Source organism: Gorilla gorilla, chromosome 17 (assembly GCF_029281585.2).
Source record: "Gorilla gorilla gorilla isolate KB3781 chromosome 17, NHGRI_mGorGor1-v2.1_pri, whole genome shotgun sequence".
Classification (NCBI taxonomy): domain Eukaryota; kingdom Metazoa; phylum Chordata; class Mammalia; order Primates; family Hominidae; genus Gorilla; species Gorilla gorilla.
The window spans coordinates 108,790,645-108,817,966 of NC_073241.2; the positions used below are offsets into that span (position 1 = coordinate 108,790,645).

The window sequence follows — 27,322 nt, forward strand, 5'->3', positions numbered from 1 at the left end:
GTCTACTCACACTCACTGTCGACGTAAACCTGAGGGAAGCGTGTTCTCACGCTCACTGTCGACGTTGCGAGGGAAGCGTGTTCTCACGCTCACTGTCGACGTAAACCTGAGGGAAGCGTGTTCTCACACTCACTGTCGACGTTGCAAGGGAAGCGTGTTCTCACGCCCACTGTCGACGTAAACCTGAGGGAAGCGTGTTCTCACGCTCACTGTCAATGTTGCGAGGGAAGCGTGTTCTCACGCTCACTGTCGATGTAAACCTGAGGGAAGCGTGTTCTCACACTCACTGTCGACGTTGCAAGGGAAGCGTGTTCTCACGCTCACTGTCGACGTAAACCTGAGGGAAGCGTGTTCTCACACTGTCGACGTGAGGGAAGCGTATTCTCACGCTGTCGACGTTGTAAACCTGAGGGAAGCGTGTTCTCACGCTCACTGTCGACGTAAACCTGAGGGAAGCGTGTTCTCACGCTCACTGTCGACGTTGCGAGGGAAGCGTGTTCTCACGCCCACTGTCGACGTAAACCTGAGGGAAGCGTGTTCTCACGCTCACTGTCAATGTTGCGAGGGAAGCGTGTTCTCACGCTCACTGTCGATGTAAACCTGAGGGAAGCGTGTTCTCACGCTCACTGTCGATGTAAACCTGAGGGAAGCGTGTTCTCACGCTCACTGTCGACGTTGTAAACCTGAGGGAAGCGTGTTCTCATGCTGTCAACGTAAATCTGAGGGAAGCGTGTTCTCACGCTCACTGTCAATGTTGTAAACTTGAGGGAAGTGTGTTCTCACACTCACTGTCAACATTGTGAGGGAAGTGTGTTCTCACGCTCACTGTCGACGTAAACCTGAGGGAAGCGTGTTCTCAGGCTCACCATCGACGTAAACCTGAGGGAAGCGTGTTCTCATGCTCATCGTCGACGTTGTAAACCTGAGTGAAGTGTGTTCTCACGTTCACTGTCGATGTTGGGAGGGGAGCGTGTTCTCATGCTCACTGTCGACGTTGCGAGGGAAGCGTGTTCTCACGCTCACTGTCAACGTTGTAAACCTGAGGGAAAGGAATTCTCTCTCACATGCTGTGGGGTGCTGGCCCCACCAGGCCTCCCAGGAGACCTCCCCAAACGTCAGAAGAAGGGCTCCAATTGAAAGGGAGGTCCGAGATGTGCTCGCCAAAACCACCCCCAGCAAGACGCCAGGCATCCTAGCCACCCGACGCTCAGGCCGTGCGTGTCCTCAGAGCCTGTTTTAAAGCAGGAGGGATTTGGGGTGGAAGATTGCTCCTGCAGAAATCAGAGATGAGGGGAGTAAATTAGGGAACCAGCGTCAGGATCCAGACTTCTGTGAAAGAGCCACGGGGCTCAGCATCCGACGGGCGCACCTGGGGCTGGGTGAGTCCGGCTCCAGAAGGGGGGTGGGGCCGGGAGCCTGAGATGGGATGAGAGGGCGGGAAGGGGCTTGTTGAGAAATCTAAGGGCCACGGGCCACCAAAAACAAACCAGGAGGTGTGAGTCAGTGGGGAGGCTGGGTGCCAGGAAGCCTGCGCTCTGGGACATGCGTGGGGCAAGAGGGGCGCCCTGAGCTTGGCGACGCCAGCCGCGCGCCTGGGAGGGATCTGCCTGTCCACGTGGAGCCGCCTCCGGGCGGCGTGGGCCATGCTGCTGCCCCACTGTGGTTCCGTGGCTCCAGCCGGAATGGCAAAGCCTGGCTCCACAGCTGCCTGGGAGCGTGAGTCACGCGCCCCACAGAACACGGCGGGCAGCCCGGGCGAGGATTGGCGAAAGCCGACCGATGTGTTTTGGCTTGTGTGGTCTGTGGGAGCATCCTCTGTCATCAGCCTAATTGGGCAACAGATCCCACCTCACTGTGCCCTGCAGCAGCACGGGGCCACCACACAGCCTGAGGCCCCCCTTGCGCTTCCCCTCGCTGCCGTGCTGTCCTGGCCCCGTCGCTGCCACCCGAGACCCCCATCAAGTACCTGAGCTCTGCACCTGTTTTCACGCTTCTGTATGTGTAGGAAGCCCCCCACCGATGTTGCTCGGGGTCGACGTGATAAACTTGAGGGAAAGGGAATTCTCTCACCCCCACGGACACACAGGATGGGTGTGGGGGCAAAGTGAGATCATGAACAAAAGCACCTGGGCCCGTCCTGGACACATGGCCAGGGTTAGCCACGGTTGTCAGCCGCCACAGAGCTGCAGTTTCAGCCTGGAGGTCTGTGGCGTGCGTGGTTGGAATACTCACCAGACTCACGTGGTTGTGACTCCGGAAGATCGTGCCTTCCTGGAAACCTTGGAACGCACTTCAGCAGAAACTCCAGTGAAGAGTCGGGGAGAAAGCACGAATTCCCAAAGGCGGATGGAGTTCGGAAGGAACCTTCTCTGTCTCCCACATCAGGCGGTGCCTGGTTGGTGCAGATTTACCCCATGGTGGGCCGTGGATCCCTCACCTGCTCTGGAAACTGATCTTGGCTCTGAACAAGGAGAAACGATGCCTGTCAGCCTCGAGGGACCGGTGAGAAGGCAGCTTCATCCGCTGTTTTCTTTCATTGTTTGAGAAAAGTCATGCCCCGGAGGTGTCATTCCTGGTTGTTTATGTTGATGGCAAAACTTGGACTTTCTTGTCATACAGCAAACAGAAGACAATCTGATCTTTGTTTTCCAGGGGTTTAGACTTTGAACAAAACCTCTTTTGTCCAGTACTGTAGTGCATACCTGGTAAAGTAATTCAAGCTGAACACAAGGTTGCATAAAAATGTGGGCATGGGGGAGCAGGGAACTGTCTTGGGATCATTCTTTGCTGTGCACAGCAGCTGCAGCCTGCAGGCAGCTCAGCGTTAGATCTCCCCACCCCCAACGCCACCTGGGGACCAGATGTTACTGTTGGCGGAAGAAGGGGGTCCGGGGCACTGTCTCAGTCTTTGGGGCTTCCATAGTGGAGCACCACCGGCTGGGCACCTTGTAAACAACAGACATTGATTTCTCACAGCTCTGGGGGCTGGAAGTCTGAGGTTGGGACTGGTACGGTCGGGTTCTGGTGAGGAGCGTTCCAAGTTGCAGCCAAAATCCTGCCATATCCTCACATGGCAGGACAGGCGATTTGTCTCTCCCTCCCTGTGGGACGGCAGTCCCGTTGGATCAGGGCCCCACCCTGATGACATTGTTTAACCCCCAGTTACCTCCTGCAAATACCATTCTTAAGTAGAGTCACGCGGACGGGGGTTAGGGCTTCAACATGAGGTTGAGGGGACACGAGTCCGTCCATAGCAGTGACCCCACTTGTCTAAAGCCACAGGGCTGAGCCTGCCCCCTGCCCCCCTGCCTGCCCCCTGCCCCCCTGCCTGCCCCCTGCCCCCCGCCTGCCCATCCCCAGGCCCCCGTTCTTGCCCCCAGGCCCCCCCCCGCCCACCCCCAGGTGCTCCCTGTGCTGCACACAGAGCCCCCGAGGAGCCAGGAGCTGCCGGGCACCAACCACACAGGAAGCCAACAGGTGGGGCAGGCTCGTGCCTGCTGCCGTGTCGCTTATGCCAATTTTCATTCTCAGATCTTGTCACCTCTGTCTTATAGCAGAAGGGGGCCCTGATCTGGGAGCCGTGAAGACCCCAGCTGTCCCCCGGGAGCCAGGACACACCAAGGCAGCCAAGGGGACTACGCTGGGAGGAGGATGTGGTCGGGGCCATTAAGAGCTGTGAGAAGCCCCCAGGTCCGCCCTGGGTGAGGGGCTCTGCCTGCCCTGGGGCTGCATAGACCCAGCTGGGGCTTTAGAACAGGAACTGTTGGAGGGGCTGCGGCGGGTGAAGCCCACTCATGTCCTGGCTCCTGTTGCCGGGTAGGGATGGCAGCCCATTTTCCAGGCTTGGGGGTTCTTTAAGAGAGGCCAGGATTGTGCCGAGTGCTCTTTGGCTGACGATGGCCGTGGCGGGGGCTTTGGGAGGGGAGGTCCTGGAGGACAGGCTCGCCCAGCTCACTGCCTGCGTCTGTGGCCAGAATTGGCACCTGCATGGGGCCTGGAAACGTCGTGCTCACCTGGGGCGGAAGACCCCCTCCAGGACTCAGCTCCCAACGTCACTGCTACCGAGGCAGAGACTCTGCAGCGGCATCAGGGAGAAGCTGGGCCCCAGAACAGCACCAGGCACGGGACGGGCCCTCCGTGCCTTCCACAGAGGATGCAAGCGTGAGGCCTGGGTCTGCGGGGACGGTTTACCTGTCAGCTCTGCACGCCGCTGACCACTGCGTGCCGCCTCCACAGACAGTCCCCGTGGACGCTGGGGCTGCCGTGGACGATGGGGCAGCCACCATGGACAACAGGACTGCCATGGACACCGCAGCCAGCCTGCTCTGTGGGAATATGCTTTGTAAAGCCGGCCAGCCCTGAGGCCAGCACTCGCCTTCCACACTCTGCTCTTTGTAACGAGTTTCATAAACTCACCCTCAGGTGATTGGTGTTTCTGTTGCACCGTTGCTTAGCCTGAAAATGAGCTGCGCTTTTTCTGAGCCCATCCTTTCGCCACCTCTACCCCAGCCCCGCATGGCTGATATCATCAGGAGGCAGCCAGAGGCCACCTGGCGCAGGGTGAGCCCGGAACACGGGTGACAGCGTGAACTGGGCCTGTGCGGCCCCCTCCACGGGCGACAGCGTGAACTGGGCCTGTGCGGCCCCCTCCACGGGCGACAGCGTGAACTGGGCCTGTGCGGCCCCCTCCACGGGCGACAGCGTGAACTGGGCCTGTGCGGCCCCCTCCACGGGCGACAGCGTGAACTGGGCCTGTGCGGCCCCCTCCACGGGCGACAGCGTGAACTGGGCCTGTGCGGCCCCCCTCCACGGGCGAGACTCCCAGGCTCTCGTGCAGACGCTCGCTCACTTCCTCACTGATAGGATGCGTTTTACAAGGCTCTGATTTACAGAGCAGGCATCCATCTTCTCTGAAACCTACACAAAAAGCACAGTTTAGGCCAAGCCCAGGTGCAGTATGTTCGTGTGTTTAAGCTTCTTAGATGCTGGAATGTGGAAGCAGCCGTGTGGCTTTCGTTTGCTTGTGAAGGTGAGTTTGCACTTTCCAGCTTCTCTCTGTATTGGGAAGGCTGCAGCTCTCCAGGACGTGACTTAGCAGAGAACATCCCGCTGCATCCTCATAGGCCAGCGGGTCAGGCGGGGCCATCCTGAAACGTCCCCTGTGGGTGCCGGGTGCCTCGCGCATCCCTGCCGTCCATGGCCCTTTGTCCCTGGCTGTGCTTCGTGGCAGTGCCCCTTGGGGCAAGGACAGGGAGATGGGGCAGTCACCTGGGGAAGGCCCGGTCCCGGTGGGAGGCAGCCTCAGAGCAGCTGGGATGGCACAAGACGCCGCTGCCTGGGCTGAGAAACCATGCGGCCAACCCCAGACTTGAGCCAGACCTCATGGGCAAGGCTGGGAGAAGCCACGTGGAGACCCCAGCCCAGGGAGGGGCACTGCGGCAGGAACAGGCCCGCACCTGCAGGGTCAGCCCGGGCCACCTTCCAAGCACGGTGACCACGTCCGCAGCTCATGCTGCCAGCTCCGGGCCAAGGGACCTGGACTGGCTCTCCAGACTCACAAGATGCCGTCGTGGGCGGGGCACGTGCGGTGATCCCAGGTTTCAAGTCGCTGCCCCCAGCTCCCTGCAAATAGCTCTGGGCGGAAGAGGAGCAGCGGGCAGGCACACGAGTTTATTCCTGAGAGGAGCGTGTTGCCACAGCCTCTGTGGATTGGAGCCCCAGGCTTCAGAAAGAGAGGGAGCGCCTGCCTGTGGGTGGGGGGACAGGAGCTGCCAACCTGGCGGGGTCCCAGCGAAGCGTCCACTGGGCCTTCTGCTTGCCCCTGGGGGTGGTGGATGCATCAGTGCTGGGCCTGCTCCAAACCCGCAGGGCAAGCAGCCCGTGCGTCCCGATGCCACTGCCGGCCGCCAGCATCCTGGGGAGGTGGGTCGCGTGTCCCAGAGCCCTGTGCCCCTCGCCACCACCATCCTAGGTCAGGACTTCCCCAGGAAGAATCCAGGTGGCTGGAGAGATGCGGGGGTTAATGCCGGCGCCACCGTGGTTTTAAACGGGCCGTGTCTGCGCCGTGTTCTCGACGTTCTCCAGCCAGCAGCAGCAGACGCCACCCGGTTGCCCCAGCCCCAGCGGCTCTCTGGCATAGCCGGCCTTGGCCCGTGGGGTGGCTGATTTACAGGACAGCTGTGCACGGGGCCTCTAGTGTCCAGCAGAGCTGGCAGGTGAGAGTTTTTAAAGCGCTTGGGACACTTCACAGAAGAGGCGCACTGGCCCCCATGCCTAGCCATGTTTCTGGGCCCTGGCTGAAAATCCCGTGTAGCGGAGAGAGGATCCCAACAGGGTATTAATTTAACCTTCCAGCCATGTGCTTTTGCTTAAGATCTAAACTCTGAAAATTACCAGCCTAATTTAGAGTGGAGGCTTGGCCATTCGGGACACCAGCGTTTTCTGAGCGGAAGAGATGTGGGTGCCCACCGGCGTCTCACTCCCACATCTGGGCCTGTTTCCAGTGACCCCTGCACCTCTCAAAGGCGCAGGCCTGAGTTCACAGAGAGCACTTGGCCAAGCCCTGCCTCTGGGGCTCCCCATCGTCTGGCTTTGTCGTGGACTCATCATTTCTGGATTTACCACATGCTTGAAGCTGGAGCAGCAGGAAGGGGCAGTTCCTGAGGCCCAGCTGCGTCCGCAGAGCTGGTGGCGGCGCCATGGCCTGAGGCCAACACGCGTGCCCTGGATGAAAATGACTCCAGCTCTGTGGTCTCCAGACGGCGGTTAGAGCCCCACCCTCCACAGACACTGCCTCCTGCCACCCCTTCAAAAAAGTGTTGCAGCCCAGGGCCCAGATAGTCGACTTTGTAATGTAAAACGAGGCGGGTAGGGTTTCCCAATCAACGTCAGGGCGCCGTGTCCTCCGCAGCCCCCTGACTTGCACAGGCAGTCCTGGGGCTCTGCCCCATCCGTGAACCCTCAGCTGAAGAGGGCAGCCCCAGAGGCAGCCACATTCAGGTGGCTGAAGGCAGAGTCCTCCCCGCAGGAACCACCCCGGCGCTGCCAGGGCCTGTGCACCTCCTTCAGCCTGAACTAAGGAGAATGTGCGGGGCTGAGAGCCATAGACCCTCGTGAGCCAGGCGTGAGCGTTGTCTTCAGATGGGGCCCAGTGGGCCTCACTGTTGTGACGACTGAATGTGACATCTGGGGTGTAATTCCAGCGTGACCTGGTCCTGGGGTGTCACTCCAGCGTGACCTGGTTCCTGAGGTGTAATTCCAGCGTGACCTGGTTCCTGGGGTATAATTCCAGTGCAACCTTGTTCCTGGGGTGTCATTCCAACGTGACCTGGTCGTGGGGTGTCATTCCAGTGTGACGTGGTCCTGGGGTGTCACTCCAGCATGACCTGGTTCCTGGGGTGTCATTCCAGTGTGACCTGGTCCTGGGGTGTCATTCCAGCGTGACCTCGTTCCTGGGGTGTAATTCCAGCGTGAGCTGGTTTCTGGGGTGTCATTCCAGCGTGACCTGGTCCTGGGGTGTCACTCCAGCGTGACCTGGTTCCTGAGGTATAATTCCAGCATGAGCTGGTCCTGGGGTGTCACTCCAGCGTGACCTCGTTCCTGGGGTGTAATTCCAGCGTGAGCTGGTTCCTGGGGTGTCATTCCAGCGTGACCTGGTCCTGGGGTGTCACTCCAGCATGACCTCGTTCCTGGGGTGTAATTCCAGCGTGAGCTGGTTCCTGGGGTGTCACTCCAGCGTGACCTCGTTCCTGGGGTGTCACTCCAGCGTGACCTGGTTCCTGAGGTATAATTCCAGCATGAGCTGGTCCTGGGGTGTCACTCCAGCGTGACCTCGTTCCTGGGGTGTAATTCCAGCGTGAGCTGGTTCCTGGGGTGTCATTCCAGCGTGACCTGGTCCTGGGGTGTCACTCCAGTGTGACCTGGTTCCTGAGGTGTAATTCCAGCGTGAGCTGGTTCCTGGGGTGTCATTCCAGCGTGAGCTGGTCCTGGGGTGTAATTCCAGCATGAGCTGGTCCTGGGGTGTCACTCCAGTGTGACCTCGTTCCTGGGGTGTAATTCCAGCGTGAGCTGGTTCCTGGGGTGTCATTCCAGCGTGACCTGGTTCCTGAGGTATAATTCCAGCGTGACCTGGTCCTGGGGTGTCACTCCAGCGTGACCTGGTTCCTGAGGTATAATTCCAGCGTGAGCTGGTTCCTGGGGTGTCACTCCAGCGTGACCTCGTTCCTGGGGTGTAATTCCAGCGTGACCTCGTTCCTGGGGTGTCATTCCAGCGTGACCTGGTCCTGGGGTATCACTCCAGCGTGACCTGGTTCCTGAGGTGTAATTCCAGCGTGAGCTGGTTCCTGGGGTGTCATTCCAGCATGAGCTGGTTCCTGGGGTGTAATTCCAGCGTGAGCTGGTCCTGGGGTGTCACTCCAGCGTGACCTCGTTCCTGGGGTGTAATTCCAGCGTGAGCTGGTTCCTGGGGTGTCATTCCAGCGTGAGCTGGTCCTGGGGTGTCACTCCAGCGTGACCTGGTTCCTGGGGTGTAATTCCAGCGTGAGCTGGTTCCTGGGGTGTCACTCCAGCGTGACCTGGTTCCTGGGGTGTAATTCCAGCGTGACCTGGTTCCTGGGGTGTCACTCCAGCGTGACCTGGTTCCTGGGGTGTCACTCCAGCGTGACCTGGTTCCTGGGGTGTCACTCCAGCGTGACCTGGTTCCTGGGGTGTCACTCCAGCGTGACCTGGTCCTGAGGTGTCACTCCAGCGTGACCTGGTTCCTGGGGTGTCACTCCAGCGTGACCTGGTTCCTGGGGTGTCACTCCAGCGTGACCTGGTTCCTGGGGTGTCACTCCAGCGTGACCTGGTTCCTGGGGTGACACTCCAGCGTGACCTGGTTCCTGGGGTGTCACTCCAGCGTGACCTGGTTCCTGGGGTGTCACTCCAGCGTGACCTGGTTCCTGGGGTGTAATTCCAGCGTGACCTGGTTCCTGGGGTGTCATTCCAGCGTGACCTGGTCCTGGGGTGTCATTCCAGGGTGACCTGGTTCTGGGGTGTCATTCCAGCGTGACCTCAGCGGTGCTTGCAGGGTGGGGTGGCTGACGAGGCTGGGGGAGCACACCCGTTCTCCCTCCCCTGCCCTGGGCACCACTGCAGAGGCAGCCCCTGGCCTCATCCTCCAAGCTTCACAGCTTGGGCTGCACTCCCCGCGTTCACTGTGGCTGGACTTGCCCCAGGCCAAAGGCTGGGACTGCCTGGGCTGCAGAGCCCCAGGAAGGCCTGGCACGACCCTCAGCAGAGTGTGGCTTTATGGGCCCTGGTCAGTGAGCTGCAGGCTGCGTCCTGGGAAGGCCTTGGAATCACGATGGCCCCGTGATTTTCTTCCTGCCTCGTGGACATCAGCACCTCCTGGTCACCCACCCTCTCTAAAACCTTAGCCTCCCTACTCAGTGTGCAGGGCGGACGCTTTAAACCTCAGTCTCCCTAGTCTGTGTAGGGCAGACGCTTTAAACCCCAATCTTTCTACTCAGTGTACAGGGCGGATGATAGAAAGATTTGAATGAGTGAATGAAAGTAGAGACTTGAAAAGTCAGCACAAAAGCAACAAAATGCAGCAACTCCACTGGGAATCCCTGGGTGGAAAGCTCTGGTTGACTTCCTGCGGACTCAGGCTGGTGAGATCCTACAGCTGGGAACGGCCCATATGGGTCAGTCCCTGTGATGCCTCCAGTGTGGCGGGAAGGTGGAAGGTGGCTTGGCCACCACGGATGACTCGTGCCTGCCCTCACGACCACCGGGACCTGAGCCGGGGGAAGAGGGCGGCTGCAGGGGAGGCCGCACGTGGCACAGGTGCTCCGGCGTCTCGAGCTGCAGGAAAACGCCGTCTCCATCGTTCGCAGCTGCTGGTGGACTCCTCGGCACCCAGCCGTGGCAGGAAACAGCTGCATGGACTCACGGGCTCAAGCCCGGGGCTAAATATTTTCTCTCGAATTGTGGAAATGCTTTTGTTTACTGCAGGAGGCTGCCAGGCTCTCTGTGGTGGCGAGTGTTTGCACCGGGAGCCTGTGTGCTGGCTTTGGGGGCCACGCATAGGCCCCCAGGTGGTGACAGGAGGGGAATTTCCCTCCCCGTGGCCGACCCTGCTGCCAAAAACCCACCAGTGTGCAGCCCACGGGGAGGAGAAAACAGGCTGAGGAGACCCACTCACAGCTTGCCGTCTGCGTAGCATTCGCTCAGAGTGGCACCACGCGTCTGTTAGGAATGTACGTGCGCCATTGTGAGAGCTTTAGAGCCACTGAGCCGTCTGATGTCTCCTCTAAGTAGCACGAGAGGCCTGAGACCAACAGGAAAACAGCAACCGCAGGAATGCCGGCTGGGATCCGCCTCGCCGCTCCTGCTGACTGCACACCCTGCCTGTTTGCTTCCCAACACCCCCGCAGAAGCGGGCACAAAGGCTGGGGTGGGCGCAGGCTGGGAGCCGGTGTCGGCTCTGGCCCGGGCCTGGCGGAGCAGCCTTGGGGACCCAGCACCCGCCCTGTGGGCTCTTCCCCAAAGCCCCGGACTTCTAGGGAGGGCTGGGTGGGAGAAAGCTCTAGAAACTCGGGAGCCCCCTGTTCCATCCAAGGCTGCCCAGTCACAGCCTCCACACAGCCCGTCCCTTTAGGAGGGGACTCAGGAGCACCGTGGAGGCAGTCCAGCCTCCGCGACAGTGTTTTTCTTTCGCAGTGACGGACGGCTTCTCTCCTGGAGCAGTCGTTCACCTTTGCAGCTGGATTTTTACTGACTCCTGAAAGCCGTCTTGTTCTATGTTCGAGTTTACCAAATGTGCAGACATTTATCAAACCGAGTGTCGGGAGCAGAAATGCAGTCGTGCATCCACGTTGAAATTTTTGCTTTGATTCCTACAAACCCACAGGCCCCTGGGTCCAGGGCTCCCACTGCAGTTTGCAAGTGGACTTTTATAGCACGTTAGTGCTGCAGGAGGTTCCAAGGAAAACAGTCCTCGCCAGTATTAGAACCAGCTGCGACTCTCTCGGCCGATGACTCACGCCTCTTTTTTTTAATGGGGTGGGAGAACCGGGCAGGAGACAGAGGGACCCAGTCAGGGCCCTGTTGGCTTTGAGGAGGGCGTCCCAGCCACAAGCCTGCCTGATCATACTCATCCACAACTTGTGTTTAATTTTTTTTTCCTTCTCACAGTTCCAATTATAAAAACAGAACCCACTGATGATTATGAGCCTGCTCCAACCTGTGGACCGGTGAGCCAGGGGTTAAGTCCTCTCCCAAGACCATACTACAGCCAGCAGCTCGCGATGCCACCCGACCCCAGCTCCTGCCTCGTGGCCGGCTTCCCGCCCTGTCCGCAGAGAAGCACCCTGATGCCAGCGGCCCCCGGCGTGAGCCCCAAGCTCCACGACCTTTCTCCCACTGCCTACACCAAGGGCGTTGCCAGCCCGGGCCACTGTCACCTCGGACTCCCGCAGCCGGCCGGAGAGGCCCCCGCCGTCCAGGACGTGCCCAGGCCAGTGGCCACGCACCCCGGCTCGCCCGGGCAGCCACCCCCGGCCCTGCTGCCACAGCAGGTGAGTGCGCCTCCAAGCAGTAGCTGCCCCCCTGGTCTCGAACACTCACTCTGCCCCAGCAGCCCCTCTCCTCCACTCCCGCCCGCCACCCAAGAGCCGACCTGCCTGCAGCCCTGCAGCCCAGCGTGCCCGCCCGCCACGGGCCGCCCGCAGCACCCGCCGTCCACGGTCCGCAGGGACGAGTCTCCGACCGCCCGGCCACGGCTGCTGCCAGAGGCGCATGAGGACGGTAGTCCTAATTTGGCCCCTATTCCTGTAACCGTCAAGCGAGAGCCTGAAGAGTTGGACCAGTTGTACCTGGATGACGGTGAGTGCCCGCAGCCATGCAGATGTGTGCCCCGCCTGGCGCCATGGCGTGAGCTCACGGAGGGGCCGTGTGCGTGCTGCGTGTGTGGCACGTGTGGAAGTGCACCGAGGCACCGGGCTGGGTGTGGGGTGCGTCCTCCTGATATAAAGTGCCCATGCGGTGCCACGGCGTCAGCACCAGCTGGGGCGCTCCCCCTGAGATCTGCTCCGGTGGTCGCAGTGTGGGGCCCTTGGCGGGTCCTGGGCTGCAGATCCTCCTGCGAGACCTGTCCCGGGGTCTAAGGCTCACATTGGTGTCCAGGTTTGCTTCTGCAGCTGAATATGGAGCCGCACGGCTCAGGCTCAAAGCCCTGACTTGGAGAGGGACTGGCCTCTGCGGTCGGGGCATCGTGGGTGCCGCCTGAGTCCCATGAACAGCTTGTAGACAACAGCTTAGCCGAGGTGACGAGCACATTACCCCGTGTGGCTCTGTAAACACATCTAAATGCCGTGGCGGCCTTGCCAGGAGCTCGCAGGATGGCCGTGACACCGGGGCCCCTAGACTGTGCCTTCAGGCCCCAGGCGCAGGGTCTTCCCCATCTAGCCCCTGGGCTCGCACAGCGCGGAGATGCACCCAACACCGCACACCTGGGGTTGTTAGGGAAGGAAGTGGCCTCACGTCTGTAGCCAGGCGGGTGGTGTGGGGCGCCTGAGCACTCAGGCCTTTCTGTGACGAGTGGTGACCGAAGGCGCCGTGGCGTTCTTGTCAAGTGTTTACACTTTAAGGCGCAGCCCAACTTGCTTGCAGTCGCTGTGATCGGGGGCATGCCCGCGGCCCTGGTGACCACGCGTTAGAGGGCGATTCTGCTCGTGTTTTCTGCTCGAATGGTTTGTGTGGGAATTGGCTTCATTTCCTCGGAGGCACAGTGAGTCTTCCCAAGTGTATGACGTTTCCCAGGCCTGGTTTCCAGCAGACACACCTGGAGCCACTGCCCACTCCCTGCTCAGTGGCCTGGGGTCCAGGTGAGCCTCGGCCTTCTGGGGAGGGGGTGGCATTAGCCCCTCCTGACCCGGGGGGGCAGGGACTCCCGGGCGTCAGGAGCTCAGTTTCCCATCTGCTGGGAAGGGAGTGAGGCCAAACGCCTTCCTGCTGTTTGCTGACTGAAGGCTACAAGCTTTTTGAGGAGGATGCATGCAAATATTTTAGCCCCCAAAATATTAAGCTCTTGAACCCACAGCCCTGGTGTGTGTGTGTTTGTGGTAGTGTGTCCCATGGAGCCTGCAGCCCTGGTGTGTGTGTGTTTGTGGTAGTGTGTCCCATGGAGCCCGCAGCCCTGGTGTGTGTGTGTTTGTGGTAGTGTGTCCCATGGAGCCTGCAGCCCTGGTGTGTGTGTGTTTGTGGTAGTGTGTCCCATGGAGCCCGCAGCCCTGGTGTGTGTGTGTTTGTGGTAGTGTGTCCCATGGAGCCCGCAGCCCTGGTGTGTGTGTGTTTGTGGTAGTGTGTCCCATGGAGCCCGCAGCCCTGGTGTGTGTGTGTGTGTGTGAACTTGAGGTAGTGTGTCCCAGGGAGCCCGCAGCCCTGGTGTGTGTGTGTGTGTGTGTGTGAACTTGAGGTAGTGTGTCCCATGAAGCCCGCAGCCCTCATCGCCTGTTTTTGCGGGAGTGTGTCCCGTCAGCCCAGGAGGCTGCTGCCTCCCCAGGGCTGTGCCTCAGAGCCACACACTGGAGGCCCGTGGCTGCCCCCTGGCCACTCTCTGGAGGTTCATGATGACTGTGGGGCGGGGCCAGGACAGTGTTCCATGTTCTGTGCAGATGTCCTGAAGTTCTTACTGTCTGACCTGCCTGCTGTCCTCCTTGTCCACCGGCGAGGCCAGCCGGAGCTCCGCATGGGGCCCATGTCCCTGCTCTGCAGCCTCCTGAGCACAGATGGACTCTGCCTTCCTCCCCAGCTCCTGCACGAGGTGGACGCTGACGTCCATGCCTCCAGTCCCTCACCCCTGCTTTGTCTCACACGGTACCAGGTGGTCCCAAGGCGGCTGGGAGATGCTGAGAAATTCTCTTTCCACCTGCCATGCCTTGTCCCAGTTGTGACCCACCAGCTCTGGGCTCCCACATTTGGGTAGTGCCCTGCAGGCCCAGGTGGGAAGCAGGTCCCAGTCATGTTTCTGCTGCCCTGTGGCCCACGTGTGGCTTTATGGCGAGGGTAGAGTTCGGGGTGGGACTTGGGGTGGGTGAGCAGCAGCAGTGCTGGGGGCTGGGACGTGTTCTGCGTCAACACAGCAGGCAGGGGACTGTCGACCCATGCGGTGCTCAGGTGAGATCATCCCTTTACCCAGCCCGTTACTGCCAAAGCCTCACCAGATGGCCCGGGCCCCTCTGGCCTTGGTCCTAGAGGTCAAAGCTAAGTGAGCCAGGCCTTGCCTTGGGGCCTGGTGGGCCACAGAGGGTGGGCTGTTGTGTCGCTGAGTGCACACGCTGGGGACGTTGGAGCTGCATGGGTGTGGGTGTGACCCCGCCCTGGCCTGTCTGACTGTGCGTGGACATGGAGGGGATGGGACCGGGGGAGGGGGGTGCACGGACGACTCCCTGACACATGGAAGGGCTGAGGCCAGAGTGCATCTGCCATGGGGCTGGGCCTGGCCTGCAGCTCCTCTGAGGATGCCCAATGCCACGTTCCCATTGGGGCCTCTCCTGACAGCCAGTGGGACCCTGGAGCCCAGGATTCGCCAGCTGTAAAGCAGTCGCTCACACCCCTTTTAAGAAAGTTTGTTTCCCGGCGTGCTGCCGTCGGGACACTTGAGGACAGCCTCTCCCCGCAGAGTGAGCTCAGTTCCCAGCAGGCCTCTCTCCCCATTTTCCTCACTCAGTTGCCGTGGTGATCCTCCCCAAACTCGGATCGAATGGGTCACGTCCTGTTCAAAAGACCCAGGGGTTTCTGTGTTGTCAGAGCAGACCACCACCCCAGCCCACGGACCACAGTCATCTCGTCCACGTACGCTTCGTCAGGCCCAGTCATCTCGTCCACGTACGCTCTGTCAGGCCCAAGGCCGGTCCTGGGACCTTGAGCACAGACCCCGAGCGTCAGCCCTGCGTGCTGCTCTGGTCACAGTTTATGGGTCCTGTGTGCATTCCGCCTCCATAACCTGGGAGCGGCCACACACAAGCTTTCGGGGTTAGCGGCCACACACAAGCTTTCGGGGTTAGCATATGGCGCCGGCTGGGGTTAGCGTACGGCGCCGGATGGGGTTAGCGTATGGCGCTAGGCGGTGCCGCTTTGGGGGTCGGGGTTGGGATGGAGGTTGAGATACCTGTGCAGACACCTCCCTATGACATGGCAAGTGTGTGCAGGTAATGTGGTAATCTCCATTTCATCTCCACCTGTGAGGTCCCTCGATGCTCAGCCAGGACCACAGCAGTTAAGGCTTCAGGCAGCTGGAAGCAGTGTCAGCTGTGGCCTGATCTCCCCCCCCGCACCCCCCCCCCGCCCGCCCGCCGTGGGCAGACAGCCCCTCTCGGTCCTTCACAGGCAGGCAGGCGGGGCGCATGGCAGAGGAAGTTCAGCTTGTGGTGTGTGTGAAGGGGAGGGGACAGTCCTGGGGGCTGAGGTGGTGCAGGTGGGGTAGTGTCTGGTGCAGGCCCGGCTCTGGATCAGGGTGGGGTGGTCCCTGGTGCAGGCCCCGCTCTGGGTTAGGGCAGGGTGGTCCCTGGTGCAGGCTCAGGCTCTCGGTCATGGTGGGGTGGTCCCTGGTGCAGGCCCAGGCTCTGGGTCAGGATGGGGTGGTCCCTGGTGCAGGCCCCACTCTGGGTTAGGGCAGGGTGGTCCCTGGTGCAGGCTCAGGCTCTCGGTCACGGTGGAGTGGTCTCTGGTGCAGGCCCAGGCTCTGGGTCAGGATGGGGTGTTCCCTGGTGCAGGCCCGGCTCTGGGTTAGGGCAGGGTGGTCCCTGGTGCAGGCTCAGGCTCTCAGTCACGGTGGGGTAGTCCCTGATACAGGCCTGACATTGCCGCCACCCTGGGAGACAGGCACCGGGCCGTGGACTCCAGGTTCCTCCTGAGCACCTGGGGGCAGGTCCACCCCCTCTAGACACCTGTTCCTCCCATGAGAAAAGCAGATTCAAATGTTTATTGCTCTGTCGGAGCCGAGTGGATGGAGCCTTCACTGAGAATGACATGGGCCGAGCCGTTTCCCGCGTCCTGGGTGGATGGAGCCGTAGATGGGGCGCTGCCTGTCCTTGTGAGAAGATGGCTGGAGCGTCCACCAGCATGGCCGGGAAGGGTCCCAGGTCAGGGTTGAGTCTGGGTCGGCCCCTCCCCTGCAGATGACCTCTGGCTTGCCCTGGGTCCCTGGAACCTGGAACCCACACCCCAGGCTCACAAACGCCGTGACATAAACGAGGTCAGGGCCCGGGTTGTGTCGGGAAAGCCTCACGCAGGCTGAAGACCTGAATTGTGAGGTGGAACTCTGAGTCCCCGAGACTCCAGCTCCATGGAAATGCGGGGGTGTACGTGGGGGCCGTCTCAATGGGGACAGCGGGAGAGGGAGCCCAGACCCCAACAAGCTCCACGGAAATGCGAGGAGCCATCTTGATGGGGACAGCAGGAGAGGGAAGGCAGGCTAGGGTGAATGTGGGTAGTCTTTGTTTAGTATTAATATATATTTTGTCTAATTTCACAGCCCCTAAGAGAATCGGGCACCTCAGCAGCCACCCTGGGGCTCAGTCGCCGGCTTAGAAAGCAGGCAAGCGTGACCTGGAGTTGGGGGGCGGAGAAGGATGGGAAGCACAGGGCGCCCCAACAAGGGACGATCCCAGCACCTGGAGAAGGAGCAGAGACGAGAGACAGAAACAACACGAACCCCAGGTCAAGTCGGTGCCGTGCGTGCCAAGTGTCCTCAGCGGGTGGAAAGTGTCGCTTTGTCTTTGTTTACACAACAGGGAGAGAGCGAAAAGCTGGGGTTGGAGGAAACAGGAGAGAAGTAAGGCTGTGTGGCGGGGACAAGACTCAGACACACCCCTGACTATCTGTAAATGGGCCGATGGGACACAAGGCCAGGGACCTCCTGGCCAGCCCCGAGCCCCGTGAGGTGCCTGTGGCAGGACGTGAGCATGGCAGGTGACAGAAGCCCTGCCGGGTCCACTTTCCAGCCTCCCCAGCTTCCCTTCTGCGTTCCGCCGGCCTGGCCGCCACCTCCAGGGACAACGAGCCTGGCGTGGGGTGCAGATTTAGTCTCCAGCCTTCTGCGAACCAAGCAGTGGTGGATTGCAGAGCTGCGTGCGGGGAGAGGGGGAGACAGGCCAGCGTCTGGGATGTCCTCGTGGGGCCGGGGACTCAGCCCCGGCCCCTGGGCGCCCAGCCATGTTTGAGAGGCTTCCCTCCGCCTGACCAGAATCAGAGCTGTGGGTCCATGAATTGAGTCACTTCAGGGTCTTGCTGCTTCACACAAACAGCTGTGCAGAGGCAGCCAGAGACAAGCCGGGGCTCCGCACGCGCGGTGATGCTGACGACGGCCTGCCCATGAGGACATAGAACTTTTTCTGTGCATACTGGTTTTTCGTTTGTTTTGTTTGGGTTTTGATTTTGTTTTCCAGGAATGTGGAGTTAAAAGGCAATAATAGAATAGTGTCCAGTTGCAGAGTCTGGGTAGGGGGTCCACAGTGTCCGTGTTTGCGTCCCTGAGGGGTCTGAGGAGGGCAGTTCACACTGGAGCCTCCTCTGTGGCAGCCTCTGCTCGGCCGCGGGAACCTGAAGGTCACGCACAGCCCACATCCTGTGCGTCTCAAAGAATTCAAGCCTCAAAATGAAAAATGAGGCTGGGCACGGTGGCTCACTTTGGGAGGCCGAGGTGGGTGGATCACCTGAGGTCAGGAGTTCAAGACCAGCCTGGTCAACATGGTAGAACCCCATCTCTACTAAAAATACAAAAATTAGCTGGGCGTGGGGCTGGGCGCAGTGGCTCAGGCCTGTAATCCCTGTACTTTGGGAGGCTGAGGCGGGTGGATCATGAGGCCAGAAGATCGAAACCATCCTGACTAACATGGTGAAACCCCATCTCTACTAAAAATACAAAAAATTAGCCGGGAGTGGTGGCAGGCGCCTGTAGTCCCAGCCACTTGGGAGGCTGAGACAGGAGAATGGCGTGAACCTGGGAGGCGGAGCTTGCAGAGAGCTGAGATCGCGCCACTGCACTCCTGCGTGGACAACAGAGCGAGACTCCTCTCAAAAAAAAAAAAAAAGATTAGCTGGGCGTGGTGGTGCATGCCTATAATCCCAGCTACTTGGGAGGCTGAGGCAGGAGAATCACTCGAACCTGGGAGATGGAGGTTGCAGTGAGCTGAGATCTCGCCACTGCACTCCAGCCTGGGTGATCTCAAGAAAAAAAAAAAAAAAAGAAAAGAAAAATGAATCCAGCTTTTTTTTTTTTTTTAGGATTTCTTTGCTTTCCAGTCCTTTCTACTCCCAAGTTTTGTTTCAGAAGTGCTTGACCCATAAATAAATTCCAATAATGAGGTCGTCTTTGTTTCTCCTGAATATTGAGCTTTCCCCTCAGACTTCTCGAGCATGGCCGAGCCACAGAGGTTCATTTTTTAAACAGTAGTTTTCTGTATCTTGCATTATTTTAAAGGTAGATTTGAAAAAATGCCACAGAGCTCTGTGTGGCTCCTTTTCCAATGTGATTTCCACGCATTCCGCGTCGTGGAGAAGGGCCGTGAGGAGGCTCTGCTGGGAGCGGACTCGCGATGAATTACGCGTTAGCGAGGGCAGCCCTGTGTCACGCGCTGCCGCGCTGAGAGCATCTGTGGGGCCTGTCTTCTGAAACGGAGGCGCTCGGGGCTCGCTGCGGTGCCCGCTGCGGGGCCCACGGGTCTGCGCCGCTGAGGTGGGCACCCTTCCTCCAGCCTCGTGAGGAAAGCGGCCGTCCCTTGGCGCGGGGCTGCTCTGCCACGGGCGCCTGCCTGTGTCACCTGCACCGCCCCACGGCCTCTGCCACGATCGGCCCTTTCGGTCCCTCAGAAGCACTTGGGTTTAAAAGTCTCCGTGTCATTCAACAGCGAGCAGGTAGACGAGGCGGCCGGAGCGTGTCTGCCGCAGTCCGGGCTGTGAACTGGCCCCTCGCCTGCCCCTCCTCCTGAGCCGGAGCTGCTCCGGAGAACAAAGAGCTCTCCTCATGGAAAGTTTTACTAACCTGGCCCGGCGCCCAGGCCTGAGGATGATTGAAGGAGTCTGTGTGCCGCGATCCAACACGCAGCGTCGGTAACGTCGCAGACGGGGGCTGCCGCGTGATGGATGGAGCAGCGGGCTCAGCCGTGCAAATCATTCATTCGGGTCAGGGCCTGGTGCCGTGGGACCGCTGCGTGGGGGTTTCCAGGCGTGAAAATCACACCGCACACCACCCGGAGACGGAGCCTGCTGTCGGCAGGGCGGGCCGGCCTGCGGGGGCGGGTGCTCCGGAGGCCGCTGAAGACGCAGCTCCCCAGCGCCAAGAGCCCGTCCAGCCCCAGGCCCGGAGCTGCTTCCTCAGGGAGCCCACCCTGTGACGTGCCCGAGGTGAGGCAGCCACCGGAGGCCGCGTCCAAACCTGTGCGCCAGGCAGCGTGGGGGTGAGGCACAGACGTTGACTCACGCGTTTCGGTTCCTCTCTAGAAAACTCGCTCCCACCTGTCTCAGCCAGCAACGGCGAGGGACAGTGAGAAAGGCGAGAGCGGGCACACGCCCCCCATCAACCTGGTACTGCCGGGGGAAGGCGAGAGCGGGCACACGCCCCCCATCAACCTGGTGCGGCCAGGTGAGCATGGATCCCATGGCTGGAGAACCCTGGGGCAGCTGCAGTGGCAAGTCTGCCCCTTCAGGAAATGGGGGCAAGGATGGCACTGAGACGGGTGCTGAACAAGGCTCTCTAAAAATAGGGGCTGCATGGGCCGTGCACATGCCGTGTGGGTGCTGTTGCAGGTCTCCCGCCGTGGCGCGCAGGCTGTGAGGCCACAGTGCCTCCGTCCTTCCCTGAGGTGGGCACGGGAGAAAGGAGAGGTGCCCGCTCCTGTGAGCTGCCCACGGGCTGCTCCTCGGGGCCTGTGAGGTTCTGGGCACTTTTTTAAATTGCCTGAAGGTATTCACTGTGGACACCGAATGTTTTGAATTCTATGCTGTTTCTAGTTGAAATATCAGTCTGCAGTCCAATTTTGTGTACTTGGAAGGGAAATTTGGGGGTATCATTTTCAGCTATTCATCTTCTGCCTTTGACTCCTTAGAAGTGGGTCTTAGCTTGTTTCGGCGTTAAGTGGAGAGCTGTCTGAAGTCAGTAATTGCAGGGAGAGACATAGGGACGAGGTGGAAGGAAGCAAGAGGGAAGAGCTGGAGAGATTTCACAGAGCTTGGGCAATGAGCACTGTTTAGATCTATTTTGTGCCGAAGAAAATTCACGGCCAGTGGCAGCAAAGAGAGACCAAGCCCTGATGTTCAGCCGCTACTGCGCGTTTGGGCAGTGTGGGGCGTGTGTGCGATGCCTTTGTCATCTTGCGTAGGCAAGCCGTGAACAGTAGTAAGGCGTTCGCGAGTCATTGTAACGTAGGCAGGCCGTGAACAGTACTAAGGCGTTCATGGGTGTGTCACTGTAACGTAGGCAAGCCGTGAACAGTAGTAAGGCGCCCGTGGGTGTGTCACCGTGACGCGGGCAAGCCGTGAACAGTAGTAAGGCGCCCGCGGGTGTCGCCGTGACGCGGGCAAGCCGTGAACAGTAGTAAGGCGCCCGCGGGTGTCGCCGTGACGCGGGCAAGCCGTGAACAGTAGTAAGGCGCCCGCGGGTGTGTCGCCGTGACGCGGGCAAGCCGTGAACAGTAGTAAGGCGCCCGCGGGTGTCGCCGTGACGCGGGCAAGCCGTGAACAGTAGTAAGGCGCCCGCGGGTGTCGCCGTGACGCGGGCAAGCCGTGAACAGTAGTAAGGCGCCCGCGGGTGTCGCCGTGACGCGGGCAAGCCGTGAACAGTAGTAAGGCGCCCGCGGGTGTCGCCGTGACGCGGGCAAGCCGTGAACAGTAGTAAGGCGCCCGCGGGTGTCGCCGTGACGCGGGCAAGCCGTGAACAGTAGTAAGGCGCCCGCGGGTGTCGCCGTGACGCGGGCAAGCCGTGAACAGTAGTAAGGCGCCCGCGGGTGTCGCCGTGACGCGGGCAAGCCGTGAACAGTAGTAAGGCGTTCGCAAGTGTGTCATTGTAACGCTGTGTTTTTCTGGTGTAGATGCACTCTGTTTTCCTCCTACAGATGGGTTCAAACTTTACAGAAACATTTTAAGTGGCATTGTCTCCATTTCAAATCAAGTTGCCTAGCTTCCTCCTACCGCCGTACGTTTTCTCTTCCTAATGTGTAGACATTTCAAAGAGCTTCCTTATTTGAGAATGAGTTTTCTTTACAGACACGCTTAGATCTGTGAGCCAGCATGTCACACTGCTGTGCTGGGGTACCGGAGTGTGAAGCCATGAGCGAGGTATTTAAAAAGCATAACAGCCACATTCAGCGCCCAGAGGCCGATAGCCCGTCAGAGGGAGAGGGGTGGCCGGGGCAGTGGAGGGCTCTGCCTGTTTCTGTCAGACAGCCGTGTTCTTGCCAGGGCCGGGCCGCTCAAGCTGGGTGCTTGGCTCTCCCTGGAGCTCGAGCACGGGCACGTTCAGGTGATCTTCCTGATAGCAAAGTGCGTTTCTGCGCATGGACTCCCGAGGAGCAGCGAGGAACTGACTCACACATTCCACCAAGCCCAGGCTAGAAAGAGGGGACAGTCGGAACCGTAGTGTTTTCTTCCTGTCAATGCTGAGAGACTCACTCCTGAGGTCGCACATCCTTGCCAGCAAACTGAAGACCCAGATCACAGTCCTAGGCTCGTCCTGGACGTGTAGTCTTTGTACGTTCCATAGTGACCTTTTGCACATTTTCTCCTGTGCGTGTTCAGCCTTAGAATGGCACTGTGGGCAGGCAGAACTGCCGGTGCTCACCACCCCCCTTTCCTGGGGGGAAACTGAGGCTCAGAGAGATGCCACTGGACTTGCTCCAAGTCAGTCGATGAGGCAGAACCAGGAGCGCCAAGGCCCGCATGCTCTCGCGGGTCCCAGCTCTACCGTTGAGTATTTTCTTCCCACTAGAGAGATGTGATGAGCAAAGATTTCTGCTCAGAACTCCTAACATCCAAGTATGAGTTGGCTTTGCAAGCCGAAGGGGAGCATGGTGTCTGTTTTTCTTCAGAGAATTTCTGACTGTTTGCTAAGGCACGTTTCCATAAGAAGGACTGCAGAGAAGCAGGCCTTGTAAACTGCTGGAGAGCATCTTGAATCAGCTCTCCCCCAAAGCAACAAATATACAGCATCACTGTCAAATCAACCACCAAATCTGGCAGTCAACCAAGAGGACAGAACAAACACAGATGCGTTCACTCAAGGAAGAGCGGCCCCAGGGGGAAGAACAGGATGGCAGCGTCTTCGCTTGGGGCCGCTCCAGCCCCGAGGCGCACAGCTGTGGAAAGCCAGTGACAGCACAGACCGTGGAGGAGCTGGGCTCTGTTGAAAACCCCATCCCAGGATGCAGTCCGCATTTGGACTGGTCATGGAGCTCCTGGAAAAGGCCCGTTCCGAGGCACAATCACCGTTGGCTGCAGTTGTGATCATGGGAGCTGCCCCAAGGCTGCGATCGACATTGGAGCAAACAAGAGCCTGGCCAGACCAGGTGACCCCGGGGACTTTGAAAAACCTTGGAGATTCCCGGGCACATATGAAAATGGATGTGTGAAGGCTTTGGTACAGAGAGGGCCCCAGCCACTCTTCTCTGGCTGACCTCAAAACCCCACCAAGCAGAAGTGAGAGGTAAAGCTGCCTGTGGCTGGGAGGCAGGTCCTGACACACAGGTTTCGTGATTAGAGGGAGGAGACTGGCTTCGTGGCTCAAGGATTTAAGGAAACTTCCTGTCTGGTAACAGCAGACCATTAAACTCTGCTAACCAGAGGGTGATCCCTAGGCAGCCTGGCTTAAAGACAGAAACAAGATTTAAAAACAGAGAGAACAGAAAACTCAGTGTCCACATTCTGCAAGGAATACAGCATCTAGATTATTAGTCCAGGAAAGTCATGAGTCATATAAGCAACAACCAAGGAGAGGGGAAGCCAAGAAACAACAAGTCCTATTTGGAGGGGGATGAGGGGGGAATCTCATTTCAGAGTCACTACAATGCATTAGTTGTCATCTCCAGTTATAAACCAAAAAATTATAGTACCTGCAAGAAAACATGAAAATATGTCCCATCCACAGGAAGAAAAATCTGTAGCCCCTGAGAGGGCTCAGGTATTAGACTAGCAAAGGCTTTAAATCAGCTGCAATAAATATGCTCAAGGAACTGAAAGAAATTGTATTTAAAAAATTACAAGGGAGTGTGGCAAATATATCTCACCAGATAGAGAATATCCATAATGAGATTTTTTTTTTAAAAAAGAAGCCAAATAGAAATTACACAGTTGAAAAGTAAATGAAAAATGCATTAGAGAGGCTGAACAACAGATTTGAGCTGGCAGAGAAAAAGAATCAAACTTAAAAATCAACAGATTATTTAGACTGAGGAACAGAAAGAAGAAAGAATCAATAAAAATGAACAAAGCCTCAGAGCATGTGAGATGCTGTAAACACATATACACATGCATAATGAGTTACAGAAAGAGATGATTAGAAAAAATACGTGAAGAAATAATGGCCCCAAACTTCCTAAATTTGATGGAAAACATTATTCAGTGCATCCAAATGGTTCACAAAATTCAAATGGGATAAATTAAAAGCAGCTCACACACAGACATAAACCAAACTGTTGAAAGTCAAAGGGAGAGACAATCCTGAAAGCAGTGAGAGGAAAACAGCTTCTCAGTATGTGGGATGCTCAGCAAGATTAACAGCCAGCTGCTTATTCTGAATCGTGGATGTCGGAGGACAGTGGGACGGCGCATTCAAAATGCTGAAAGAAAACCACTGTCAACCAAGAATTCTATATCTGGTAAAACTCATCTTTAGAGATGAAGAAACAAAGCTGTGCTCAGATAAACAAGACACACGGAATTTGTTGCCAACAGACCTGACCTACAGGACATATTAAAGGGAGTCCTTCAGGCTGAGGTAAGAAGCACTGGTGAGAGTAATTACATAGGTGAATTAAAAAGACAGCACAAACATGTTTTAAACTTTTCTTCTCTGAACTGAGGTAAAAGGAAACTGCATAAGACACGATTGCAAACCTGTGCTGATAACAATGTGCTTATAACAATTTGTGTGACAGTAGCACAAAGGAAGGGGTGGGGAAGGAAGTTACAGCAAAGCAAAGTCTTTACATATTATGAGAACTCAGTATTCATCTGAAATAGACTGTTTTGACTAAGATGCTTATTGTAATCTCCAGAGGAACCACTAAGAAAATATATATGTGTGTGAGTGTGTCACACACACACATAAAATGTCAAAAAATGCACTTAAATGATACACTAGAAAATATGTATGTAACACAAAATAAGCCAGTAATGAAGGAACATAGAAACAATGACAACAGCAAAAGTTACACAAGACATGTAGAGAACAAATAGCAAAATGGAAAACATAATCCTACCATATCAATAATCACATTAAATGTCAGTGGAATGAACACCCCAATAAAAAGGTAGATGTTGTCAGACTGGATGTTAAAGACAGAATGAAACAGGGTACAACCATATGCTGTCTAAAAAATACATATTTTAGATTTAAAGACACAAATAGGTTGAAAGTAAAATGATAAAGAGATACTGTGCAATAGTAACCAAAAGAGATATGGAGATAATGGAAAAAATACATACTTCAGATTTAAAGACACAAATAGGTTGAAAGTGAAAGGGTGAAAAAGATATGCAGAGTTAACGTAGAAATTTGGAGTAGCTACACTAATATCAGACAAATTAAACTCTAAGATAAAAATATTACTAGAAACAATGAACTGTCAGTAGTCATGTTCTCTTTGATCTTAAACCTGATACATTGAACAGGAAGATATAATTATAAACACATTTGCACATAACAGAGCCCCATAATACATGAAACAAGAACTGACAGAATTAAAGGGAGAAATACATAGTTGAAAAATAATAGCTGGAGACCAGTATGTCACTCTTAATGGACAGAACAACTAGACAGAAAATCAAAAGGATATAAAACACTTAAGACTATCAACCAACTTTACAAGACATCTGTAGGACACTCTACAGAGTTCACATAGGATAGACTTCCTACTATGCCATAAAACAAGCCTTAATAAATTTCAAAATATTCTGATTGCAATGGATATCAATTGAAAATCAACAACAGATATTTCCACAAATATTTGAAAACTAAACAACACATTTCTAAATAATTCATGAGTGAAGTTAGAAAGTATAAGGGAAATTGGAAAATATTTTGAACTAAATGCAAATGAAAACACAACGTATCAAAATTTGTGGGATGCAGGTAAGGCAGTGCTTAGAGGGAAATTTATAGCTTTAAATGGCTATATGAGGAATAAGATGGATTTCAAATCAATAATCTAAGCTTTTTCCTTAAAAGTGTTGAAAAAAGAGAGAAAAAACCCAAGGCAAGTGGAAAAAAGGAAGTGCTGAGGATGAAAAGAAAAAGCAATGAAATAGAAACATGAGAAAAATCAATAAAACCAAAGTTAGTTATTTTAAAGAACAACAAAATTGACAAAACTTTAATGAGTTTTTCTAACAAGAAAAATTGGGAATGAAAGAGGGGACATTGCTACTGACCCTGCAAAAATCAAAAGGTTATAAGGGAATACTATAACCTTATGCCAACAGATTAAACAACCTGGATGAAATGGAAACATTCTTAGACATGAATTACCTAAACTGACTCAGGAAGAAACAGAAAAGTATAATAGACCTATAGCAGGGAAATAAAAGAAATTAATAATTTAACATATTCTCACAAAGAAAAGCCCAGACCCAGAGAGCTTTACCGGTTAATTTTATTAAACATTACAAGAATAATACCAGTGCCAGTACTCCACAAACTCTTCAGAAAATGAAGAAGGAACACTTCTAATACTGAAGCCAGTATAGCCCTAATACCAAAATCAAAAGTATCATAAGAAAATAAACTATAGAAAAATATTCTTTATGAACACAGGAGCAAAAATCCACAACAAAATATTATCAAACTGAATCCAACAACATTAAAAAAAGATTTTACACCATGACCAAGTGGGATTTATCCCAGTAATGCAAGATTGGTTTAGCATCAGAAAATGAAGTCATGTGATGTACCATATTAATAGAAAAAGGACAGAAACCACATGATCATTTCAATAAATGCAAGAAAAAAGCATTTAACAAAATCCAACACCAACTTATGATAGAATCTCTTGACAAACTTAGAACACAAGGGAACTTCTTAACCTGATCAAAGTCATACACACACAAAAAAACAGTGATCATCACACTGAATCGTCCAAGACGGAGGACCTTCTTTTCCCCTAGGATGAGGAAGGATGCAGAGGTGGCCACTTTCACTGCTGCTACTCAGCCTTGTACTGGAGGTTCTAGCCAGTGTAGCCAGGTAAGAAACAGAAATAAAAGGCAACCGGAATGGACAGGAAGAAGTAAAATTGTCTTTATTGGAAGAAAACGTGATTCTATACGTAGAAAATCCTGAGAAATCTGCCTACACCCCGCCCCCCCCCCCCCCCCGCCAAAAAAAGTAAAGGAAAACCCACTGTTAAAACTACCAAACAAGTGCAGCAGGGTTATCAGATGTGAGACCAGGGTACAAATAAATTATGTCCATATGCAAGGAATAATCCAAAAATGAAATCAAGGAAAAATTCCTATCTACGATAGCATTAAAAAGAATAAAATATGAATAACTTTAAAGAAGTTAAGGACTTATACTCTGAAAATGACAGAACGTTGCTGAGGGAAAGTTAAGATCTAAATAAATGGGAGAACATTGCATGTTAATGGAACAGAAGAATCAATATTGTGAAGATGGAAGCTTTCTCCAGATTGATCTGGAGAATCAGTGCAATCTCCATCAAAACTCCAGCAATTTTTTCTTCTAAAATTCACAAAATGATCCTAAAATCTACATGGAGTTTCAAAGACCCAGAATAGCCAAAACAATTTTGAAATCAGAGAACAAAGTTGGAGGAGTTACACTTCGCAATTTCAGAACTTTCTGTGAAGCTATAATAATCAAGACAGTGTGGTATTGGCATAGGACACATAGATCAGTGGCGCAGAATTAAAAGCCCCAAAATAATTCTTATGCCTGCGGTAAATTGATTTTTTGACAAAGGCACAAAGCCCATTTAATTGGAGTAAATGACAGCCTTTTTAACAAGTGGTGCTGGGACATTTGCCACATGCAAAAAAACACACACCACGCACCGAAAATGAACTTGATCTTGGACTAGTAGGAGCCAAAATAGTCAAACGTTTTTGC

General features: G+C 55.7%; 1 protein-coding gene across 4 annotated transcripts in view; it reads left to right on the forward strand.

Moving 5' to 3' along the window:
• Positions 1 to 27,322, forward strand: part of NFATC1 (nuclear factor of activated T cells 1) — a 134,008-nt gene that overhangs the window by 80,290 nt on the left and 26,396 nt on the right. For 2 of the 4 annotated variants that reach the window (XM_055368668.2, XM_055368669.2), the window contains exon 9: positions 11,179 to 11,868. In XM_055368668.2, coding sequence (XP_055224643.1) covers positions 11,179 to 11,868 — 690 coding nt within the window. The remainder of the gene's footprint in view (positions 1 to 11,178; positions 11,869 to 27,322) is intronic. The other 2 variants (XM_055368670.2, XM_055368671.2) reach the window with 1 other exon arrangement.